The following is a 25,811-nucleotide window of genomic DNA, read 5'->3' as shown; positions in this document are numbered from 1 at the left end:
TTCTATGTTTAGCTCATTCAAAAGCAAATCGAGATGTATTACTGTAATAAATCTGGTTACTGCTTTTTGTTAAACACTTGTGGGATTTAGAGGACATGTAGGAAGAGATTAATGACATTCAGGTACAAGATAATCAAAGCCAGCACATATTCTTCAGAGGCAAGTTTGTGCATTAGTATGCATTGGTCATAGCTGATAAAGCTGCAGAGCTTAGTATTTGCACCAGTCAGTCATGAACACTTAAGCAACACCAAAAGGATCTTTATTGTTAAAAAAAAACACTATTCATTCTTTAAAAAATGGAATACGATTCAGACAAAACACTCTAGCTCATGAAATAAGTTTGGAAATTCAATACTTTGTAAACAAACACAAATATTTTTGGTGAAATCAAGCTTTCAGTTGGTCCAGATTATCCCAATTCCTGTTGGCCAAATGAGCCTCAATAATCTCAGCAAACAGGTGCCTCTTCAGGAGTTTGTAGGCAAGAGGTAACAATTGCTGTACCATCTTGTGAAAGTACTGTGAAAGCAAACGACAGAAGGATATCATCAATGAAAAAAGATAAAGTTTTTTTAATTAGTGTCAGAATTAGACTTACATTAACACTGCAATGAAATCACTGAACATCCCCTCGTCACCACACTCCAGAGCTGTTTGGGTACACGGAGGGAGAATTTAGCATGGCCAATGCATCCTAACCAGCACGTCTTTCGGACTGTGGGAGGAAACTGGAGCATCCGGAGGAAACCCACACAGACACAGGGAGAACATGCAGATTCCTCACAGACAGTAACCCAAGCCAGGAATCAAACCCAGGGCTGCAGTGCTAACCACTGTGCCAGCATGCTGTTCCAGTCAACAGGTTGTGAATGAGTCACAATCGTGAAGAGTTGCAGCAAGTCCTCAATGTTGACTCACTTGAACATCATTAATAAATTACTGCCAGTGTATTTGTTTCATATTAACACTGGAGTAGTTTGTCACAGACTTCCTCTGCTTGGCACAAAATCTTCCCCCTGATATTTTCACTCCTGCCCTCAGTTCCACACATCCCCACCCACCCCCCCTTCCTCATCCTACTGCTGTCCCATTTATGGGATATGGGCATTGATGGTTGGCCAACATTTATTGCCCATCCCTAGTTGCCTAAGGGTGGAGTAGTATTATCACTGGACCAATAATCCAGAGACCCAGGGTAATTTCCTCGGGAGCCAGGTTTGAATCCTACCATGGCAATTCAATAAAAATCTGGAATTAAAAGTCTACTGATGATCATGAAACCATCATCAACTGTTGTCAAAACCCATCTGGTTTGCTGATGTCCTTTCGGGAAGGAAATCCCCCGTCCTTACCTAGTCTGGTCTACATGTGACTCCAGAGTCACAGCAAATGTGGTTGACTCTCAAAGGCCCTCTGAAATGGAGGGCAGTTAGGAATGGGCAATAAATGCTGGACCCAGCCAGCGATGCTCACATCCCATAAAATGAATGAACTCTCTGACTGACCTCCACTCCAGTTTAGGTGCATCGACCATGGTAAATTCTCCCTCAGTGTACAAAGCTGTGTAGATTAGTGGAGTAAATGGGAGGGGGCGGAGGGGTGGGCCTGGGTGGGGTGTTTTCATAGAATCATAAAATCATAGAAACCCTACAGTGCAGAAAGAGGCCATTCGGCCCAGCGAGTCTGCACCAACCACAATCCCACCCAGGCCCTGCCCCCATATCCCTACACATTTTATCCACTAATCTATGCATCTCAGGACACTAAGGAGCAATTTCAACACGGCCAATCAACCTAACCTGCACATCTTCGGACTGTGGGAGGAAACTGGAGCACCCGGAGAAAACCCACGCAGACATGAGGAGAATGCACAAACTCCCCACAGACAGTGACCCGAGGCTGGGAATTGAACCCGGGTCCCTGGAACCGTGAAGCAACAGTGCTAACCACCGTGCTACTGTGCCACCCATAACATGTCAGAGAGTCGGTACAGACTCAATGGGCCTCCTCCTGCATAGCAGGAATTCTATGATTCTATGACCTTGCTTCCTGGCTGGCCCTGCCTTCCAGCCTCTATTCTCACCCAGTTCAATTTTCAGCCATTCCGCTCCTGCCTCTGAACTGAAGCTCCGTGCAGTGGCAGAGGTTAGTTAGTGCAAGTAGTCTCAAGGTTTCTGGCACCTTTCAGCACTGACCAATTCTGCCACCTGATGGAGGCTTTAAAAATTACTGAGGCAAGTGTGATTTTTTAAAAATTACATTGCGAGTTGTTTTTATATTTAACGTTTTATTTTGTTTTGCCATTTACTTCAGCTAAGGAATGCACATGGAACGTGCAGTATTTCAACTTAGACGTTGAGTTCTTGGGTGACAAGTGTGGGTAGCTCAGTGGTTAGCACTGCTGCCTCACAGTGCCAGGAACCCGGGTCCAATTCTGGCCTCGGGTCACTGTCTGTGTGCAGAGTTAGCACATTATCACCGTGTCTGCGTGGGTTTCCTCCCACAGTCCAAAGATGTGTGGGTTAGGTTAACTGGCCATGAACCAGCGGGGTAAATGAATGGACTTTCAGGGATAGGATCTGATTGGGATTGTGGTCGCTGCAGACTCAATGGGCCAAATGGCCTCCTTCTGCACTGGAGGGATTCTATGCCAAAGGGAACCTAACTCTGGCTTTAAAACTGATCCCCATGGGAACCTATGATTTGCTTAACATCGTTTCAGTTAAAGTCGCAGTTTTCAGGAATGTAACCCTAATTTAAGTGAGGGCTTCCTGCAGCGATTTATTCAGAAGTAGTTACCGTTGTACCCAGTTTATCTGGAAGATGACATTTCCACCAACACAAGACCCCTGTAATTCCACACAGGTGGGTCAGGCTGTGTCCACAGGCCTGCGGTGGAACTTTTTAAAAAAATATCATTCAGTCATGGGATGTGGGCATTGTCGGCACATTCAGCATTTCTGCCCATCTCCCATGCCTTTGAGAAAGTGGTGATGAATTGTCTTCATAGAATCCCTACAGTGCAGAAAGAGGCCCTTCAGCCCATCGAGTCTGCACCGAACACAATCCCACCCAGGACCTACCCCCAAATCCCTACATATTTTTCCCACTAATCCCTCTAATCTAAGCATCCTAGTACAGTAAGGGGCAATTTAGCATGGCCAATCAACCTAACCCGCACATCTTTGGAGTGTGGGAGGAAACCAGCGTACCCAGAGGAAACCCACGCAGACACGAGAAGAATGTGCAAACTCCACACAGACAATAACCTGAGCCGGGAATCAAACCCAGGTCCCTGGAGCTGTGAAGCAGCAGTGCTAACCACTGTGCTTCTGTGTTGCCCACAACCACTGTGCTACTGTGCCGCCCACTTCTTGAATCGTTGCAGCCTGGGTGGTGAAGGTAGAGGGGTTCCAGAACATTGAGGGAATGTGATAATAGTTCCAAGTCCGGATGACATGGGAAGGGAATCTGCAGCTGACCTTTGTCAGATATTTACAGCATGGAAACAGGCCCTTCAGCCCAAGCAGTCCATGCCACCCTTTTTTTTTAAACCGCTAAGCTAGCCCCAATTGCCCACGTTTGGCCCACAACCCTCTATACCCATCTTACCCATGTAACTGTCCAAATGCTTTGTAAAAGACAAAATTGAACCCACTTCTACTGCAACTTCTGGCAGCTTGTTCCAGACACTCACCACCCTCTGTATGAAAAAATTGGCCCTCTGAACCCCTTTGTATCTCTCCCGTCTCACTTTAAACCTATGCACTCTAGTTTCAGACTCCCCTATCTTTGGGAAAAAGTGTTGACTATCCAGCTGATGATCTATGTCCCTCATTACTTTATAGACCTCTAAAAGATCACCCCCAAATCTCCTACGCTCCAGGGAAAAAAGTCCCAATCAATCCAATAATCCCTATATAACTCAAACCATCAAATCCCGGTAGTATCCTAGTAAATCTTTTCCGCACTTTTTCTAGTTTAATAATATCTTTTCTATAATAGGGTGACCAGAATTGTACAAAGAACCACCCTGAATCAGCTGAGCTACCTCTGGCACCTATCCTCATGCACTTGAACTTCAAACAGTTAAAAACACTCAAACCCATCTGTGTCCACTTACATGTGACCCGTAGCAGAAGAGATCAATTCCTAGTTCGTATCCCATTCCATAGTCACACTCATCATTGGCAAACTGAACGTAGGTGATTATTTCTTGGATTGGGGCAAAAGCTTTAATCCGGGCGTCATCAGTTGGAGCTTCCACGATCGCTTTACAGATCTTTTTAAGACCTCCTGTTGTTATAGTTTTGAACAAAAAAGGACACTGATTATTTCTCAGCGTAGGATGGAAGGAAAACTGCATATGCTACACAATGTCCCTACATTTCTCCAAAGATATGCAATGGAAGACGTACGTTTACACAGCACTTTCCATAACTTCAAAAAGACCCTAACAACCAGTGAAGTACATCTAAAATGTGATATTTTAATATACATCTTAACAACTACAAACATCAGGAAATGGCCAAAATGCATCACTGAAGCCAATCAGACACACAAAAAAAAGTGCCAGACCACTGAATCTGCTAATTCAAGAGTAACGTGTAAAAGCAAGGGAAATTATGTTGAACTTGTATGAAACTCTGGTTTGGTCACAACTAGAATATTGCACCCAGTTCTGGTCAGCACCCTTTAGGGAGAACGAGTGTCCATAAAAAAGGGTGCGGAGGAGATTTACCAGAACGGTTCCAGTGACAGGGGATTACAGCTTCAAATTTGGCTGGAGAAGTTGGGGTTGTTCACCTTGGAGCAAAGGTGGTTGGACTGGAGATTGAACAGAGATGTACAAGATTGTATCAGGTTTAGGTCAGGTAGAGAGAGAAAAACTGCTCCATAAACAGATGGGGCAAGGGCTAAGGGGGAACAAAGTTCGGGTTTTTGGGCACGAGGTGCAGGGGGATGTGAGGACGGACTCCTTTTTAAAGTCAGCGAACGGTGAAGACCTGGAACTCGGTGCCTGTGAGGATTGTAAAAGCAGAGACAATCAGGGATTTCAAAAAGAAATTGGATGGGGAGTTTGAGGGAAATAAACTTGAAGAGTGATGGGGATGGAATGGAGGAATGAACTAGGCTTGTACTCGTTAGAGTTTAGAAGAATGAGGAAAGATCTCATTGAGACGTATAAGATGATGAATGGGATGGATAGGATGGAGGTGGAGAGACTCTTCCCGCTCAGAAAGGACAGTAGGACTAGGGGGCACAGCCTCAAGATAAAGGGGGGTGCGGTTTAGAACGGAGTTGAGGAGGAACTTCTTCACCCAAAGGGTGGTGAATCTCTGGAATTCTCTGCCCGTTGAAGTGGTGGAGGCTGCCTCGCTAAATATTTTTAAGACGCAGGTTGATGGGTTTTTGATAAGCGAGGGGATTAAGGGTTATGGGGAGAGGGCGGGAATGTGGAACTGAGCCACGACAGATCAGCCATGATCTTACTGAATGGCGGGGCAGGCTCGAAGGGCTAGATGGCCTACTCCTGCTCCTATTTCTTATGTTCTTATGAATGGGACTGACTGGATTGTTCAACAGAGAGTCGGCACTGAGTCAGTGGGCCGAATGGGCTGTCATGACGCAATGACTCTGGCTTTCCACTCCCATTCCGAACAGTCTCTCACAACACCAGGTCAAAGTCCAACTCACCTGATTAAGGAGCAGCGCTCCGAAAGCGCGTGATTCCAAATAAACCTGTTGGACTTTAACGTGATTTGAGAGACTTATTACTGCCCCTACTCCAGCTCAACGCCGGCATCTCCACATCATTCAGAACATGCCACACTGGAATGCCGCTGAGACCTGTGCAGGATGCTATGCTATTCCTAGAAATATTACTCATTGCGTGAGAACCAAAGTTGAGTCAACTGATCTCAGAGCTCCTGAAGTTAATAAAGGGAAGTACACCAATCGATTACTTCCCATTCCAATTTGTGCGCGGCCTTTGATGCAGTTTTAGATTTCCGTTTACAAAGAATGAGTGTAAAATACAACACAAACGTACCGTCAGTCTCGGGAAGCTCCCGGTAACCCACACCGGTTTTATCTATCGGGACAATCAAACCAGCGCCGTGAAAAGTTCTGGTGGCAATCTAGAAATAAAAGATAGATAATCTGCAATGTGAAAGTAAAGTCAATCTCTGCTTCTGAAACAACGCATTCATGTTTAGCTAAACCTTGCGCTGCACCCACTGAAAAAATATCAATGGCATCTCGCTGCACTGACAGAGTATTAGTCAGGTTAAAGAAACAAGTTTTTACGTTTATTTATTAATGTCACAAGTGAGCTTACATTAATACAGCAATGAAGTTACTGTGAAAATCCCCCAGTCGCCACGCCACACCCCGGCACCTGTTCTATTACACTGAGGGAGAATTTAGCTTGGCCAATGCACCTAACCAGCGTGGATCATAGATCATAGATACTCTACAGTGCAGTAAGAGGCCATTTGGCCCATCAAGTCTACACTGACCACAATCCCACCCAGCCTCTACCCCCATATCCCTACATATTTACCCGCTAATCCATCTAACCTACACATCTCAGGACACTAAGGGGCAATTTTAGCATGGCCAATCAACCTAACCCGCACATCTTTGGACTGTGGGAGGAAACCCATGCAGACACAGGGAGAATGTGCAAACTCCACACAGACAGTGACTCAAGCCAGGAATTGAACCCAGGTCCCTGAGGCTGTGAAGCAGCAATGCTAACCACAGTGCTACCATGCCAGCTGACAGTGGGAGGAAACTGGAGCACCCGGAGGAAACCCACGCAAACAGGGGGGAGAACATGCAGACTCCGTACAGACAGCGACTCAAGCCGGGAATCGAACCTGGGTCCCTGGTGCTGTGAGGCAGCAGAATAACAAGGACACAAGACGACTGGAGAGCTGCCAATTTTCTTTAGTAACTGCACATGTGATGGATGGTCAATGTGTGTTATTATGATCAATAATAGTATACGGTGCAGGGACCACACAGCAGCGTCTTTTACCTTCAGCAAGTTTATCCTACACACAGCTCAGCAGAGTTACAAACTCCTTACAGTTCCCCCAGCCTCAATTGCTGCAGATGTGTCCATTTATATTCATCGGGTAAGCCTATATCCATCACCTTGCTTTATCATTGCAATTGACTTAACAGTGCAAGGCCAAAGGATGTAACTGCTGATAAATGGATAAGAGTAACTTTAGCAGTGCAATTATAGAAACCCTACAGTGCAGAAGGCGGCCATCGAGTCTGCACCGACCACAATCCCACCTTGGCCTTATTCCCGTAAACCCACATACTTACCCCAATAATCCTCTAACCTACACATCCCGGGACCCTAAGGGGCAATTTAGCATGGCCAAAGCACCTGACCCACACATCTTTGGACTGTGGGAGGAAACCCACGCAGACACATAGAACATTACAGCGCAGAACAGGCCCTTCGGCCCACGATGTTGCGCCGACCAGTTACAAAACAATGACGCACTAACCTAAACCAATCCCTTTTCGTCCATAAACCTATCCACGGATCTCTTAAACGCCCCCAAACTAGGCGCATTTACAACTGCAGCAGGCAGGGCATTCCAATCCCTCACCACCCTCTGGGTAAAGAACCTACCCCTGACATCCGTCCTATAACTACCCCCCCTTAATTTAAAGCCATGCCCCCTCGTGCTAGATTTCTCCATCAGAGGAAAAAGGCTATCACTATCCACCCTATCTAAACCTCTAATCATCTTATATGTTTCAATAAGATCCCCTCTTAGCTGCCTTCTTTCCAGCGAAAACAACCCCAAATCCCTCAGCCTCTCCTCATAGGACCTCCCCTCCATACCAGGCAACATCCTGGTAAACCTCCTCTGCACCCTCTCCAAAGCCTCCACATCCTTCCTGTAATGTGGGGACCAGAACTGCACACAGTACTCCAAGTGTGGCCGCACCAGAGTTGTGTATAGTTGCAACATAACGCTGCAACTCCTAAATTCAATCCCCCTACCAATAAACGCCAAGACACCGTATGCCTTCTTAACAACCTTATCTACTTGACTCCCAACTTTCAGGGATCTATGTACACATACACCTAGATCCCTCCGCTCATCCACACTATTCAAAGTCCTCCCGTTATCCCTATACTCGACACATCTGTTATTCCTACCAAAGTGAATTACCTCACACTTCTCCGCATTAAACTCCATCCGCCACCTCTCGGCCCAGCTCTGCAACCTGTCTAAGTCTTCCTGCAAACTATGACACCCTTCCTCACTATCTACCACACCTCCGACTTTGGTGTCATCAGCAAATTTACTAATCCAACACGGGGAGAATGTGCCAACTCCACACAGACAGGGTGACCCAAGCTGAGAATCGAACCCGGGTCGCTGGAGCGGTGAGGCAGCAGTGCTAACCACCATGCTACCACATCGCTCAAGTGGGTCAGAAGATATGGCAGAGATTCAAGAGTTAATGAAATAAGCGCCCGGTGGCAAGTGTATTTTTAAATCAACACCGTTCCATCAAAGAACTTGTGGCAGACACTGCGTGTGATGAGAACAGCCCAAAGGCAATGCAAATCAGATTCAAAACATTAATGAATCTCTTTCTCTCTCAACATTGCTGAGCTCTGAAGCACAGCAGCAATGTGTACGCAATGTTCTTCACAAACAAACCCCGACAATTGCAGCTAAATACAAGTCCCCGAGATCTGGAGAGGCAGTTGCAATGTTTGTATATTTCAGGCACTCGGTCAATTAAGAAGATCGGTTCACACCCTTAAAAAAAATGGAATATCTGTCGTGCAATATCCTGCCTGCAGGACATGCCATACCGAAAAGATACGATTCACTGGAAAAGCTTTATACGATTACCACACAGTTCCGAGTCTTGTCACAAGGGGCACACTGGGTTCGCTCTGCTGCCTCACACCGCCAGGGACCCGGGTTCAATTCTAGCCTCGGGTCACTGCCTGTGCAGAGTCTGCACGTTCTCCCCGTATCTGCATGGGTTTCCTCCAGATGATCCAGTTTCCTCCCACAGTCCAAAGATATGTGGATTGGCCATGCTAAATTGTCCCTAGTGTCAGGGGGATCAGTAGGGTAAATATGTGGGGTTACAGGAAAAGGGCCTGGGTAGGATTGTGGTCAGTATAGCCTCGATGGGCGGAACGGCGTCCTTCTGCACTGTCAGGATTCTATGATTTCTGTGCATCTCTCCAATGTTGGTGTTGCACTCCGTATTGGAAAAAGAGGATACTGGAAGTCTGCAGCATCCTGGAAACATACGGATTAAAGGGGATTTGGAAGTAGATCAGTACAACTTGGATAGAGTTACTTTACTCAGAGGGTTGTGAATCTTTGGAATTCCCCGGCCCAGAGAGTTGAGAAGGGTAGATCTTTGGTCTCTCGGGGAGTTAAGGATAAGGGGGATTGGGCAGGAAAGTGGAGTTGAAGCCCAAGGTCATCCATGATTGTACTGAATGGTGGATCAGACTCGATGGGCTGCATGGCTTACTTCAGCTCTTATTTTGTGCCTTTGAGGGTTTAAATACCAGCAGAGACTAGGTGGGCCAAATGGCCCGTTCTCATGTCGTAGATTCCGCACAAACTTCATTAGATGTCTGCACACCAAGTCTTAACAGAGGCAGCTTTCAAATAAATAATGATTTCAGATCTCAAGCAATTAACAGCAAGAAAACAGTCTTAAAAATGGCATACACCTAGAATTCTGTATGTTGCTGGCTTTACATCTTTTGATTTATTGTAGTTGACACCATGGCCAATTTCCAACAATATATTTTTGGAAGAGTCAATTACTAGGGGGCACAGGTTTAAGGTGCGAGGGCCAAGGTTTAAAGGAGACGTACGAGGCAAACTTTTTTTTACACAGAGGGCGGTGGGTGCCTGGAACTCGTTGCCGGGGGAGGTAGTGGAAGCGGATACGGTAGTGACTTTTAAGAGGCGTAGATGAATAGGATGGGAATAAAGGGATTCGGTCCTTGAAAGATAGGGGGTTTTAGTTCAGTCGGGCAGCATGGTCGGTGCAGGCTTGGAGGGCCGAAGGGCCTGTACCTGTGCTGTAATTTTCTTTGTTCTTTATATTTCCCATCAATATCACACTAATAAGAAAGTCACATCTTTGTATCCAACCACAGGGCAGAGAAAAATGCCTCAATCTTAACCTCTTATCATATAAAATAGACAATGAACAGTACTCGACATTGCCCAGAGTTACTCTGAGCCACTTCTCCATCCCTCTCAATTTTACAAAGACCAGCTTTAACAAGACAATTTGGGAATCATTACTAAATGACGTTAAATGACTAAATGAACTAATTAAAATTAATTAAATTAAATTAATTAAAACTAATTAAAATTAATCGCAACCTGCAGTTTTCACCATGTAAGTAATAGTCCTTCCTACCATTATTCCTACCAAAGTGGACCACCTCGCACTTGCCAACATTAAATTCCATTTGCCAGTTCCTGGCCCATTCGCCCAGCCTATCTAGATCCTTCTGCAGACTCTCCACAGCCTCCGCACAATTTGCCGTTCCACCAATCTTGGTGTCATCAGCAAATTTCGACACCATACACTCGGTTCCCTCCTCCAGATCATCTATATAAATGGTGAATAGCTGAGGCCCCAGCACCGACCCCTGGGGCACTCCACTAGTCACCAACCGCCAATCCGAATAGCACCCATTGACCCCCCACTCTCTGCCTCCTATTTGACAGCCAATCCTCTATCCACGCTAACACCCTACCCCCAACTCCATGCCCCCTGACCTTCTGTAATAACCTCTTGTGAGGCACCTTGTCAAACGCCTTCTGAAAATCAAGAAAGACCACATCCACCGGCTCTCCTCTATCCACCGGGGGTTGAACAATGAGGAGAGGCTGAATAAACTAGGCTTGTACTCGTTAGAGTTTAGAAGAATGAGGGGAGATCTCATTGAGACGTATAAGATGTTGAATGGGATGGAAAGGATAGAGGTGGAGAGGCTCTTCCCGCTCAGAAAGGGCAGTAGGACTAGAGGGCACAGCCTCAGGATAAAGGGGGGGCAGTTTAGAACGGAGTTGAGGAGGAACTTCTTCACTCAAAGGGTGGTGAATCTCTGGAATTCTCTGCCCGTTGAAGTGGTGGAGGCTGCCTCGCTCAATATTTTTAAGACGCGGGTTGATAGGTTTTTGATAGGCAAGGGGATTAAGGGTTATGGGGAGAGGGCGGGAATGTGGAACTGAGCCACGACAGATCAGCCATGATCTTATTGAATGGCGGGGCAGGCTCGAAGGGCTAGATGGCCTACTCCTGCTCCTATTTCTTATGTTCTAAAATGTTCTTTCTCTACACCCTAGCTATGACTGTAACACTACATTCTGCATTCGCTCCTTTCTTTCTCTACGAACGGTACGCTTTGTCTGTATAGCATGCAAGAAACAATACTTCTCACTGTTTACTAATACATGTGACAATAATGAATCAAATGGTCTCAGCACCCTCAGGTTAGGGCAAAAGAAAATTGGGCCACAGTTTGACTGTTGTTGCACCCATCCCGTGATGAAAATCATCTACCTGAACCTTGGCTAAAGGAAGGATTGGGTTAGCTGTGAGGTCACCACCTCTCTTCGCCCCCTGTTCAACTAGCCTGCAGAGAACTTTGCAACCCAGGTAAATACTTTCAAAGCACACCGTCATAACAGAGGAAACATGGAAGGCAATTCGCAGACAGTAACGTGGCAGTGACCACTGACAATGACCAGACAACCTGTGCTTTCAATTAAAGCAAAATAATACAGATGCTGAAAATCTGAGAAGTGGAAAATGCTGGTCAGATCAACCATCATCTTTATAAACAGTTATAGGGGACTGTATAGTTAGGGATACAGATAGGCATTTCTGTGGGGGTGGAAGGATGGGATGTTGCCTCCCTGGTGCTAGGCTCCAGGATGTCTCTGAATGGACAGAAAGCATTCTGAAGGGAGAGGGTGAACAGCCAGGGGTCATGGTACATATTGGTACCGATGACATAGGTAGGAAGAGTGACGAGGTCCTGCAGCAGCAGTTTAGGGAGTTAGGTAGAAAGTTAAAAAGCAGGACCTCTAGGGTTGTAATCTCAGGATTACTCCCTGTGCCTCATGCTAGTGAGGCTAGGAATGGGAAGATAGTGCAGCTCAATACGTAGCTAAACAGCCGGTGTAAGAGGGAGCTATCTGGACCACTGGAGTCTCTTCCGGGGCAGGTGGGACCTGTACAAAAAGGACAGGGGGTTGCATTGAAACTGGAAGGGCATAAATATTCTGGCTGGGAGGTTTGCTAGTGTCACACAGGAGGATTTAAACTAGTTTGGCAGGGGGTAAAGGTGAATTAGCTGAAGGGGAACCAGACAGTAGGGCCAGTAAGACTCAGAGAAACAGCAGGCAGAGTGGGATTGCTAATCAAAGAGGGTCTGGTGGACTGGAGTGCATTTGTTTCAATGCGAGAAGTGTAATAGGTAAGGCAGATGAACTTAAGAGTTTGGATTAGTACTAGGAACTATGATGTTGTTGCCATTACAGAGACATGGTTAAGGGAAGAACAGGATTGGCAGCTTAACATTTGAGGTCACAGATGTCTTAGGTGGGATAGAGGGGGATATAAAAGGGATGGGGAGTTGCACCACTGGTTAAGGAGAATACCACAGCTGTAGTGTGGAAGGACAGCTTGGAGGGCTCATTCAGCGAGGCAATATGGGTAGAGCTCAGGAATAGGAAAGGTGCAGTCACAATGTTGGGGATTTACTATAGGCCACCCAACTGCCAGCAGGAGATAGAGGAACAGATACATAGGCAGATTTTGGCAAGGTGTAAAAGTAACAGGGTTGTTGTGGTGGAAGATTTCAACATTTCCTATATTGACTGGGACTCACAGTGCTAGAGGCTTGCCTGCCTTCATCATCCAGGGCATTGAGTTTAAAAAGGGGCAAGTCATGTTGCAGCTTTATAGAACCTTAGTGAGCCCGCACTTGGAATATAGTGTTCAATTCTGGTCGCCACACTACCAGAAGGATGTGGAGGCTTTGGAGAGGGTACAGAAAAGATTTACCAGGATTATCTAATGCTAGAGGGCATTAGCTATGAGGAGAGGTTGGAAAAACTTGTATTGTTCTCACTGGAACGATGGAGGTTGAGATTGAAGTCTATAAGATTATGAGAGGCATGGACAGAGTGGATAGTCAGAAGCTTTTTCCTAGGTGGAAGAGTCAATTACTAGGGGGCATAGGTTTAAGGTGCAAGGGGCGAGATTTAAAGGAAATGCACAAGGCAGATTTTTTTTTTACGCAGAGTAGTGGGTGCCTGGAACTCATTGCTGGGGGAGGTAGTGGAAGTGGATGCAGTAGTTACTCTTAAGGGGCATCTTGACAAATCCATGAATAGGATGGGAATAGAGGGGAAGGTCAGGAGATGAGACAAGAGCGATTGAGAGGGATTTTATTTAAAAGAGGGAATTTTTCGGAGAATGGACTGGGGAAGGAAAATTAAACAGGGTGAAATCCAACTTTGGCAGCAGCTCTTTGGAGATGGCTAGCAGACTAGTGTCCCATTAAAGTCCGAGCAAATGGGATTTTATAAGGTTAAGAGAGAGGATCGCCAATTCCCCAATACCTGGTCAGTGCTTCCCGCCATCATGGAACGTTACCTTCTGCTTCTGACTGTGGGTTACAGCTGGAAGGCCCTCAGCTCCTACTGGAAGTCACAAATAACCAGGGAAGTATGGTACAAGAGCTTACCTTCTTATCTCTTTGTTTCATTCCCTTAGTTTTTTGCTCTAGGGAATAACCCAATTTCTTTGCCAGTGCCGTCAGTTTGGTCTCGAGCTCTTTCAACGCACTGCTCTGGTTTTTATTACTCACTTCCTTCTGTCTTCTGGACAACAGGAGGCTGAAAAGCAACGGTGCGATGGGAAAGGAGAAGAGAAAATAATAAGGTACAACAGCTGAACTTAGAAACACTGAACTACAATCTTCAGTCAATTCCCACCCTCCTGTTCCTCCAACTTCCTCCATTACATCAAGATAATGGCAAAAATCAAATATAAAGGTCTAAAACAGAACAGAGGCTCCAAAATTCCAGATCAGCCAAACCCACCAGAAGATAATGCAAAGGGCCACTTTCATTTTTTATTCATTCATTCATGAACATGGGAGTCACTGGCTGGCCAGCATTTATTGCCCATCACTCAAAACCCGAGGACAGTTGAGAGTCCAACCACGTTGCTGTGACAGTGGATCACACGTAGGCCAGACCAGGTAAGGACAGCAGATTTCCTTCCCTAAAGGACATTAGTGAACCCAGATGGATTTTCTGACCATTGACAATGGTTTCATGGTCATCAGTGGATTCTTAATTCCAGATAGTTTTTATTGAATTCAAATTCCATCATCTACCGTGGCAGGATTCAAACCCAGGTCCCCAGAACATTAGCTGAGTTTCTGGATTAATAGTCTACAGCGATGATACCACGAGGACATCTCCTCTCCAGAATTTTCTGTGTTTCTATAATTAGTTTTAGTAACGTTGGTTGAGGAATAAAAAATCAGCCAAGGCAACAGAGAGAACTCAATGTCATAGAATCATCATAGAACCCTACAGTGCAGAAAGAGGCCCTTTGGCCCATTGAGTCTGCACCGACCACAATCCCACCCAGGACCCACCCCAATATCCCTACATATTATACCCACTAATCCCTCTAACCTAAGCATCCTAGTACACTAAGGGGCAATTTTTAGCATAGCCAATTAACCTAACCCTGCACATCTTTGGACCGTGGGAGGAAACCAGAGCACCCGGAGGAAACCCACGCAGACACGAGGAGAACGTGCAAACTCCACACAGACAGTGACCCGAGCCAGGAATCGAACCCAGGTCGCTGGAGCTGTGAAGCAGCAGTGCTAACCACTGAGCTACCGTGCTTTCTCTCTGAAATAGTGTTGTGGGATCTAAAGTCTACCTGCAGGGCTGCACAGGCCCTTCTTTCAGTGTCTCAGCTTAAAGACAGTACCTCTGACCAAGAGGGATCTAGGTGTATGTGTACATAGATCCCTGAAAGTTGGGAATCAAGTAGATAAGGTTGTTAAGAAGGCATACGGTGTCTTGGCGTTTATTGGTAGGGGGATTGAATTTAGGAGTCGCAGCGTAATGTTGCAACTGTACACTACTCTGGTGCGGCCGCACTTGAAGTACTGTGTGCAGTTCTGGTCCCCACATTACAAGAAGGATGTGGAGGCTTTGGAGAGGGTGCAGAGGAGGTTTACTAGGATGTTGCCTGGTATGGTGGGGAGGTCCTATGAGGAGAGACTGAGGGATTTAGGGTTATTTTCGTTGGAAAGAAGGCGGCTAAGAGGGGATCTTATTGAAACATATAAGATGATTAGAGGTTTAGATAGGGTGGATAGTGATAGCCTTTTTCCTCGGATGGAGAAAGCTAGCACGAGGGGGCATGGCTTTAAATTAAGGGGGGGTAGCTACAGGACGGATGTCAGGGGTAGGTTCTTTACCCAGAGGGTGGTGAGGGATTGGAATGCCCTGCCTGCTGCAGTTGTAAATGCGCCTAGTTTGGGGGCGTTTAACAGATCTATGGATAGGTTTATGGACGAAAAGGGATTGGTATAGGCTAGTGGGTCATAGTTTTTGTAACTGGTCGGTGCAACATCGTGGGCCGAAGGGCCTGTTCTGCGCTGTAATGTTCTATGTTCTAAGCAGCGCTGGACTGAAGTAACTGTCCAGATTCTCTGGAGTCAGACTTCAATGTGTACGACCTTTTCAATGTGAACTGAGTGTGCTACCCATTAAACAAGAAGTTACTGCGCTCTGTTCCTCGAACTGCAGTGTTGCAGGCTGAGGGGTGATCTCATAGAGGTCCATAAAATAATGAGGGGCACAGATCTTCTAGATAGTCAATATCTTTTCCCAAAGGTAGGGGAGTCTAAAACTAGAGGGCATAGGTTTAAGGTGAGAGGGGAGAGATACAAAAGTGTCCAGAGGGGCAATTGTTTCACACAGGGGGTGGTGAGTGTCTGGAACGAGCTGCCAGAGGTAATAGTAGAGGCGGGTACAATTTTGTCTTTAAAAAGCACTTAGACAGTTACATGGGCAAGATGGGTATAGAGAGATATGGGCCAAACGCGGGCAATTGGGACTAGCTTAGTGGTAAAAACTAGGCGGCATGGACAAGTGGACAGTGATAGCCTTTTTCCTCGGATGGAGGAAGCTAGCACGAGGGGCCATAGCTTTAAATTAAGGGGTTATAGGACGGATATCAGGGGTAGGTTCTTTACCCAGAGGGTGGTGAGGGATTGGAATGCCCTGCCTGCTGCAGTTGTAGATGCGCCTAGTTTGGGGGCGTTTAAGAGATCCGTGGATAGGTTTATGGATGGAAAGGGATTGGTTTAGGTTAGAGGGCCATTGCTTTTTTAATTGGTCAGCGCAACATCGTGGGCCGAAGGGCCTGTTCTGCGCTGTAATGTTCTATAAAGTTGGGTCGAAGGACCTGTTTCCATGCTGTAATTTTCTGTGACTAAATTTCAGCAATTCGCCAGCCACCTTCCATCTTTATATTTTATAAATGCCTCAGCACATACAGTCCCAAAGAAACAGAAACATACTTACATCACTGCACTGAACAAGTTGTCTCCCATCTGAGCCAGTGAGCAGCCATTCTTAGCCACATTTGCCACTACGAACACTGGCAATTCTTCAGGGGTATCCCTGTAAACATATGAAACAGTGACCTGAGTGTGGATCAGCCACATCAATGCTGTGGTTACAAGAGCAGATCAGCAGCGAGTAACTCGCCTCCTGACTCCGCCAAGCCTGTCCACCATCTACAAGGCACAAGTCAGGAGTGTGATGGAATGTTCTCCACTTGCCTGGATGAGTGCAGCTCTAACAAGACTCGAGGAGTTCAAATTCCATCTGAGACAAAGCATCCCGCTCGAGCGGCACCTCATCTGCCATGTTACACATTCATTCCCTCCACCACTAATGCACACTGGATGCAGCGTGTAGCAACTACAAGGAGAACTGCAGCAACTCTCTCCTTCCCCACTCATAACCTCTGCCACTTCGGACAAGGGCAGCAGATATCCGGGAATGCCACCAACCACATGTTCCCTTCCATCCCTCACCATCCTGACATGGAAATATACTGCCCATTCCTTGATTACTGATGGGTCAAAATCCTCAGACTCCCTCACTAACAGCACTGAGAGTTTACGGGTCACCAACTTCTACAGATGCACCATAGAAAGCATTCTTCCCGGTTACTTCAGAGTTTGGTATGGCTTCTGCTCTGACCAAGACCATAAAAAACATATATAAGAGTCATGAACTTCCGACAGTCCATCACTTAAGCCAGCCTCCCATCCATTGATAAAGTTTACACTTCCCACTGCCTTGGAAAAGCAGCCAGCATAATCAAGGATCCCATGCACCCCGGAAATTCTCTCTTCCACCTTCTTCCATTGCGGAAAAGACACAAAAGCCTGAGGTCACGTACCAATCAACTCAAGAACAGCTTCTTTCCCGCTGCTGTCAGACTTGGAATGGACCTACCTCGTACTAAGTTGATCTTTCTCTACACCCTAGCTATGACTGTAACACTACATTCTGCACTCTCTCCTTTTCTTCTCTATGAACGGTATGTTCTGTATGTCTAGTGCACAAGAAACAATACTTTTTACTGTATACCAATACTTGCGACAATAATAAATCAAATCAAACCTACACCACATGGAATTCCAGAAGGTACCATCTTCGAGGGCAACTAGGGATGGGAGATAAACACTGGTCTAACCTATATCTGAGCGTGGTTTCTTCTTCTGAATCCCTAAAACCTCACAGTGATTCAGTCCAATTCAATTCCCAGGGCTGAAACGGCTGCCACAAGAAAACACAGGTTTAAGGTGCTGGGGAGTAGGTACAGACGAGATGTCGGGGTAAGTTGTTCACTCAGAGGGTGGTGGATGCGTGGAATCGGCTGCCAGCCATGATGGTGGAGGCGGATTCGATAGAGTCTTTTAAGAGACTTTTGGATAAGTACATGGGACTTGGTAAGATTGAGGGTTATAGGTAGGCCTACTAGGTAGGGACATGTTCGGCGCAACTTGTGGGCTGAAGGGCCTGTTTGTGCTGTAGTTTTTCTATGTTCTAATTTGAGTAAGACTCTGTCCCCAGCACCCTGTCAATAACACAACCATGCCACAATTACCTGAAATAGCCCAGGTGATACTGCGTTTCCGAGTCCCCGTTGATGATGGTCTGAAACTCAGGAGGGTCATAGAAGTAGCGCCAATGCAGCAGGTAATTAGGCTCTGGGTTTTTTGCTTCTTTAGGTTTTCCTGCCAGAATATCGAAAGGCCCAACAAGTCGCAGTCCCAGGTTCAGCTTCAATGCTTCTATTGGGGGGAGGGGGAACACGAGCAATAATTTAGATCTGTTAAAACTCAATCCTTGAATTATAACCTCCCTGTAAGGAATTAACCTCAGGAAGGAGTCAGCTTGATACCTTAGTCAGTCAGAGCTATGTGTCTGAGTCAGATTGTATCACATAATCCCGACAGTTCAGAAGGAGGCCATTCGATCCATCAAGTCCACACTGACTCTCAGTGCATCCCGCCCTAGCCCTCTCCCTTGTCCTATCCCCATAACCCCACACATTTTACCGTAGTTTATCCCCCTAAATCTTGGGGCAAAAAGGGCCAATCCAATCGTAGGTGGAAGGAGTCCCACTCCAGGCTTCACTCACCAGCGGCAGGGCTGAACGGAGTGCCACACTGCCGGAGGTGCTGTCTTTCAGATGGAACTATAAGCCGAGGCCCTGTTTACCCTCTCGGGTGAAAGCAAGAGATTTCATGGGGCAATTTCCCAGGAAGAGCAGGGGCCTCCTTCCCTGTGGCCAATATTTATCCCTCAGCCAACTTTGGTGGAAGAAATGACCATCGCACCGATGATGTTTGTAGGAGCTTGCTGTGCCTTAATGGTCTGCTGCATTTCCTATATGAGCACAGTTACTACACAATTAATTCATATTCAACTCGATAACTAGTATAAACAGGTTGTTCAGGACATTCATGGCCATATGCACATACTTCCAGACAGACTGGAGGGGGAAGGGATGTTTGGCATTGGGGTGTGTGCGTGTGTGAAATGAATGGCAGTCTCAGCAAAAGGAATTCCATCAAACTGCTGACGCTTTTTTCGTTAAAGGGCCCGGGGTCTAATTATAGTAAAGTTTTTAAAAACTTTACTATGTGTATTATTGTCGCATGTAGGCTTGCATTAACACTGCAATGAAGTTACTGTGAAAATCCTCTAGTCACCACACTCTGGCCCCTGTTCGGGTACACGGAGGGAGAATTTAGCATGGCCAATGCACCTAACCAGCACATCTTTCAGTCTGTGGGAGGAAACCAGAGCGCCTGGAGGAAACCCATACAGACACGGGGAGAACATGCCGACTCCGCACAGACAGTGACCCAAGCCAGGAATCGAACCCGGGTCTCTGGAGCTATGGGGCAGCAGTGCTAACTACCGTCCCATCCATACAGGAGGATTATAAAAATCTGCAGCACAGAAAGAGGCCACTTGGCCCATCATGCTGACACACTGAGGGAGTATTTGGCACGGTTAGCGTACCTGAACAGGTGCCAGAGTGTGGCGACTAGGGGATTTTCACAGTAACTTCATTGCAGTGTTAATGTAAGCCTTACTTGTGACACTAATAAACAAACTTTAAACTTGATAGTCAGCCTGGCAGGGACACGGAACTTTGTGAACAGGGAATGCAGTTTGGTGCAGGGCTGGGAACATTGAAGAGTGACGGTGTTGGGACTGGGTGGTGATCGGTTGCGGGGAGGGGGGTGGTGGGGGGAGCAGCTTTCAGTGGACCAGTTTCACTCATGTCCTCTCCCGATGCGCTTGCATGGTTAGCCTCGGTGGCCTGGCTTGCCTCACTGTCTGCACTACAGACACTGGACAGGGGAGTTCTAGGAAGGTTAGGGGGTGTGCCACGTACCACATGGATTCTCTGGATTTAGCCTCTGGCAGAATTCCCAGAAGTGATAAAAGTCTTCCGGCATCTGAAGCTTGTAAAGATCCTGAACCTTCTGTCGCAACTCTTCGGGAACACCGGCGCACTCTCCTCGGTTCCTCTTGCCATCTTTAGCCACTGGATTCTTCGACTGAGGACAGACCACAGGAAGCAATTATAAGCCAAGGAACTCGCAGGCAGGCTGGGAACTAACTGAATTCAAGCAGTAACAACGAGCCGAAACATTGGATTGGATCTTCAGGACTGGACGGAGAAAGAATTAAAAATGTGAAAGAGAAACTCAGAGGACTTCAGACTCCTGGGACACAGGAACCAGTTCCAGGACAGGAAGGAACCTCCAACAAAATGGATTGGTACCTCAAGGTACCAATGTCCTTGCTTTCTTGTTAGTCCCCCAAGGTGAAGATGACCATGTTCATCATCTGGGATTACTTGCGAGGGTTGTGGTACCTACAAGGGTGATGCCAAGGCCAATCTGTGCCAAGAAGGTTCTGGTGCCAATACAGCAATGTACCACAGTCGGCTGAATTTTGGACAAGTTGCTTACTCAGGATTTTCTCTCTCCTTGAGCAGAGAAAAGTACAGCAGGGGAAAGGCCCTTCAGGCCTGTGCCAATCATAATGCCCTAACTAAACTAAAAAAAAACCTTCCGCCCTTACTCAATCCGTATCCCTCTGATCATGTACCCATCCAGATGTCTCTTAAATGTTGCTAATGTGCCTGCTTCCACCAGCTCCTCTGGCAGCACGTTCCAGGCACCCACCACTCTTCCTCTTTTAGAGCAAACAAATAAACTAACTCAAATAAACTCAGGGACAAAATAAAAGGGGCAGCTCCCCAAAAAGGGGGAGGAAACAGCCCAAACCGAACCAAAGTACAAGGGAAACTTAAAACATTAAATCATGATGTGGTTTTTGGGGTCTATAATGCATCCCCAGCCCTTGCTGTGCCCAAAGAGCACGGAAGACGTCAACCGTGCCCGCGGACACCGCATGCTTCCTCTCCAGGGACACCTGGCCATGAATATAGCCACGGTAGAGGGGCAGACAGTCAGGATGGGTGACCCCATCGATCACCCGCTGCCTGGACCTGTTAACGGCACATCTCGCCAGGCTCAGGAGCAGGTTCATCCACCACTCTCTGCGTGAAAAACATCCCCCCGCACATCTCCCTTAAACTTTCCCCCTCTCACCTTGAACCTGTGTCCCCTTGTAATTGACACTTCCACCCTGGGGAGAAAGCCTCTGACTATCCACCCTGTCTGTGCCTCTCATCATTTTGTAGACCTCTTTTTTTTCCCCCCTCTTTCTTGTTTCTAAGGAAGGCCTACCTTGCTTCTGCTCCCTTGCATTGACAAACCACTCTATGGCCTGAGCTGTCTTTTTGAACCACTGCAGTCCATGTGATGCAGGTACACCCTGGGAGGAGTTTCAGGATGGTGACGGAGTGACTGTCAAGGGACAGTTATACTGCCCCAAGTCAAGCATGACTTGAAGTTGGTGTTCCCCTGAGGCTGCAGCTCTTGCTCTTCGAAGTAGTAGAGGCCATGGGGTTGCAAAGTGTTGACCAGGGAAAGGAGAGGTACAAGTTTCTCTTTCTTTCTAGGCAGACCAGTGGTACAATCTGAGGTTGTGACCCGATGTTAAAGTTTGGATATTGTGTTAAATATAAATCCAATATTGCATAAGACCGTAAGATGTTTTTGATTTGATTTATTATTGTCACATGGATTAGCATACAGTGAAAAGTATTGTTTCTCGCGCGCTATACAGACAAAGCATGCTGTTCATAGAGGAGGAGAGAGTGCAGAACGTAGTGTAACAGTCATAGCTAGGGTGTAGAGAAAGATCAACTTAATGCAAGGTAGGTCCATTCAAAAGTCTGACAGCAGCAGGGAAGAAGCTGTCCTTGAGTCGGTTTGTACATGACCTCAGGCTTTTGTATCTTTTTCCTGCTGGAGGAAGGTGAAAGAGAATGTCCGAGGTGTGGGGGGGGTCCTTCATTATGCTGGCTGCTTTGCTAAGGCAGCCAGTGGGAAGTGGGAGGCTGGTTTGTGTGATGGATTGGGCTAGTTTCTTGCAGTCTTGGGCAGAGCAAAAGTAGGCCATTTCGTAGAATCATACAGTGCAGAAGAGACCCTTCGGTCCATCAATTCTGCACCGATACGTATGAAACACCTGACCTCCCACCTAATTCCATTTACCAGCACCTAGCCCATAGCCTTGAATGTTATGCCATGACAAGTGCACATCCAGGTACTTTTTTTTGTTAGCTCATCCAGTCTGCTCTGCCATTCAATGAGATCATGACTGATCTGGTGAGAATATCCACAGCTCCACTTTCCTGCCTTATCCCCATAATCTTGGATTTTTCTTCTAATTATCGCAGTGATTGCTGCAAATTTCAATAAACAAATTGTCTGGTTGGGGGTCAGACAATTTGGTCCTTGACAGGTGTGGACAGGGCGAGTGAAATAATCTAGCCAATCCCATTCTTCAGCTAACATGGGCAGCACAGTGGTCAGCACTGCTGCCTCACAGTGCCAGGGATCCAGGTTCAATTCCAGCCTTGGGGGACGGTGTGAGGAGTTTGTACATTCTCCCGCAGTTCAAAGACATGTGGTTTAGGTGGACTGGCTGTGGTAAACTCTCCACTCAACTGACGAAGGGGCAACCCCTGCAAGCTTGTGGGTTTACTATCAAATAAACATGTAGGATTTTAACCTGGTGTTGTGAGACTTCTTACACGGTAAATTGCCCCATAGTGCCCAAAGATGCATAGATTAGGGAAATTAGTGGAGTAAATATGTGGAGTCACAGGAATAGGACAGGGGTCAGATGCTCTGTCAGAGAATAAGCGAAGACACAGATGCACCATAGAAAGCATCCTTTCCACTTGTACCACAGCTTGGCATGGCTCCTGCTCTGTCCAAGCTGCAAGAAACTACAAAGGGTTGTGAATGAAGCCCAGTCCATCACACAAACTAGACTCCCATCCAATGACTCTGTCTGCACTTCCCATTGCCTCAGCAAAGCAGCCAGCATAACTAAGGACCCCACGCACGCCCAGACATTCTCTCTTCCACCTTCCTCCGTCGGGAAAAAGGTGCACGCGTCTGAGGTCACATACCAACCGACTCAAGGACAGCTTCTTCCCTGCTGCTGTCAGACTTTTGACTGGACCTACCGTATATTAAGCTGATCTTTCTCTACGACCTAGTTATCACTGTAACACTATATTCTGCATCCTCTCCATTTCTTCTCTCCTATGCATGGCATGTTTTGTTCATACAGCATGCAAGAAATAATACTTTTCATTTTATACTGATACTAACCAAGATGACTTAATGCATCAAATGGCCTCGCTCTGCACTGTAAGGTTCTATGGTTCCATGATGCACCTTTACAAAAGCCAACACACCCAAGGCCTTTTACATAACAAGTACTGGATCTTTTTGGTTGATCCTTTCCGCTCATACAAACAATTTTTTTTTTTGGGGGAAAATATCAGAATACAACAGAAAACAAAGTCCTGGTACTGATTCAGACAAGGCCTGTGTTGGGGAGGGATCCTGATTCAATCCAAAACAGCATTTAAGCAGAAGTTTACTTGGAAATTTGAACTGCAAAGTGTATGTTTGAATACGGTTTGAGTGAGCTTCCCGTGGGGTGGCACAGTGGTTAGCACTGCTGCCTCACAGTGCCAGGGATCAGGGGTTTGACTCCCAGCTTGGGTCACTGTCTGTGTGGAGTCTGCACATTCTCCCCGTGTCTGCGTGGGTTTCCTCCAGGTACTCCTGTTTCCTCCCACAGTCCAAAAGACGTGCTGGTTAGGTGCATCGGCCATGCAAAATTCTCCCTCGGCGTACCCAAACAGGGACCAGAGTGTGGCGAGTCTCAAGGAGATAGTGTATCTGTGATAGGTTATAGCCAGTGGCTCAATCCCCATCTGGGACATCCTGCCACCCTCTCTTGTTATCCTCATAGCCAGTGTTACCCTCACTCATAGACACTCTGTTACCCTCACTCATAGACACTCTGTTACCCTCACTCTCTGCTCCTCTCACACACATTGTTACACTCTCTCTCTCTGCTACACTGTTACCCTCACAGTGTTACACTCACACTCCGTTACACTCTCTCTATCTGCTACCCTCGCAGCTACTTTGTTACAAGCTGCTGCTCCCACACCGCCATTCCCTCCATTCATTCATTACCTCCGAGCTGCTGGAAGCTGCTTTCCTCTTCCCGCGTCCCGCCATCAGAAAAAAACCACCCCAACTTCACCCGAGCGGCCCAATGAAGAGGAAGAGACACCCAAACCCGCCCGCCCGCCAGCCCCCTCCGCCAAGGGGACACTCTCCTCACTCCCCTCCGCCAGGGGGACAGGGCCACTCACTCCCCTCCGCCTGGGGGACAGGGCCACTCACTCCCCTCCGCCTGGGGGACAGGGCCACTCACTCCCCTCCGCCTGGGGGACACTCTCCTCACTCCCCTCCGCCTGGGGGACAGGGCCACTCACTCCCCTCCGCCACTGAACCACAGCAAACAGCTAATTAGCCAATCAGACAACACTGTGTCATACACCAATCAGGGACCACTGGCAAATGAACCAATCAGGGAGCAAAACCACATGAACCAACCAATCACAGAGCACTGCCACATGAACCAATCAGGTCGTACTGTCCTATGAACCAATCAGACTGCACTATCCCATGAACCAATCAGACAGCATTATCAATGAACCAATCAAACTGCATTGTCCCATGAACCAATCAGATAGCACTTTCAATAAACCAATCAGACTGCATTGTCCCATGAACCAATCAGGCTGCCCTGTCCGATGAACCAATCAGACGGCACTGTCATTGACTCAATCAGACAGTACTGTCCTATGAACGAATCAGCCAGCGCTGTCAATGAACCAATCAGACTACACTGTCCCATGAACCAATCAGACAGCATTATCAATGAACCAATCAGACTGCACTGTCCCATGAACCAATCAGACAGTATTGTCAATATACCAATCAGGCTGTACTGTCCGATGAACCAATCAGACTGCACTGTCCGATGAACTAATCAGACTGCACTGTCCCATGAACCAATCAGACTGCCATGTCAATGAACCAATCAGAGAGCACAATTAATGAACCAATCAGCCAGTGCTATCCCACAAACCAATCCGACTGCACAGTCAATGAACCAATCAGACGGCACTGTCCCATGAACCAATCAGGCAACAATATCAATGAACCAATCAGACAGCACAGTCAATGAACCAATCACACAGCACGGTCCCATTAACCAGTCAGACAGCACTGTCAATGGACCAATCAGGCTGCACTGTGTCACAGGTAAACTCAGATGGGGTAAAATCAGATTATAGAAGTTATTCAGTGCAGGGGGAGGCCATTGAGCCATTGGTGTATGCATACACATAGATTGGCTGAGCAGAGACTGATAGCCAAGTTTCACAACCATGAGGACAGCCTCAACCGGGATCTTGGGTTCATATCACATTATCTGTGTCCTGTCTGGAGACAATACACATCTCTTTAACCTGCGCTTAACACTGTCTCTACTCACATTGTCTATAGCGTTAAGACTTGATTACCTGTAAAGACTCGCATTCCAACTATTATTTTGTAAATTGAGTTTGTGTCTTTATACACCCTGTTTGTG

The 25,811-nt window shown here is 46.8% G+C and overlaps 1 protein-coding gene across 1 annotated transcript; it reads right to left on the bottom strand.

Moving 5' to 3' along the window:
• Nucleotides 1–235: 235 nt before the first annotated feature.
• hpf1 (histone PARylation factor 1) lies at nucleotides 236–24,434 on the bottom strand. Its single transcript, XM_080189758.1, has 8 exons — nucleotides 24,344–24,434; nucleotides 20,092–20,257; nucleotides 18,286–18,472; nucleotides 16,686–16,784; nucleotides 13,808–13,958; nucleotides 6,056–6,143; nucleotides 4,127–4,299; nucleotides 236–522 (listed from the first exon to the last, which is right to left on the bottom strand). Exons 1-8 carry the CDS (start codon nucleotides 24,386–24,388, stop codon nucleotides 391–393), a joined length of 1,041 nt encoding a protein of 346 aa, XP_080045884.1. The 5' UTR covers nucleotides 24,389–24,434; the 3' UTR covers nucleotides 236–390.
• Between the last annotated feature and the right edge of the window lie 1,377 nt (nucleotides 24,435–25,811).

This window comes from Carcharhinus amblyrhynchos, chromosome 5, assembly GCF_965287045.1.
Source record: "Carcharhinus amblyrhynchos chromosome 5, sCarAmb.v2.hapA, whole genome shotgun sequence".
Taxonomy (NCBI): Eukaryota; Metazoa; Chordata; class Chondrichthyes; order Carcharhiniformes; family Carcharhinidae; genus Carcharhinus; species Carcharhinus amblyrhynchos.
Note: the sequence above shows the minus strand (reverse complement) of the source record. Positions and strands in the feature narration are given on the sequence as shown.

Coding starts and splice junctions, on each gene's coding strand:
- hpf1 (XM_080189758.1), bottom strand. CDS start 24,388: ATGGCGGGACGCGGGAAGAGGAAAGCAGCTTCCAGCAGCTCGGAG. Junction 16,785..18,285: donor TATCACCTGGGCTATTTCAG/GTAATTGTGGCA, acceptor ATATGTTTACAG/GGATACCCCTGAAGAATTGC. Junction 4,300..6,055: donor GGAGCTTCCCGAGACTGACG/GTACGTTTGTGT, acceptor CTATAACAACAG/GAGGTCTTAAAAAGATCTGT.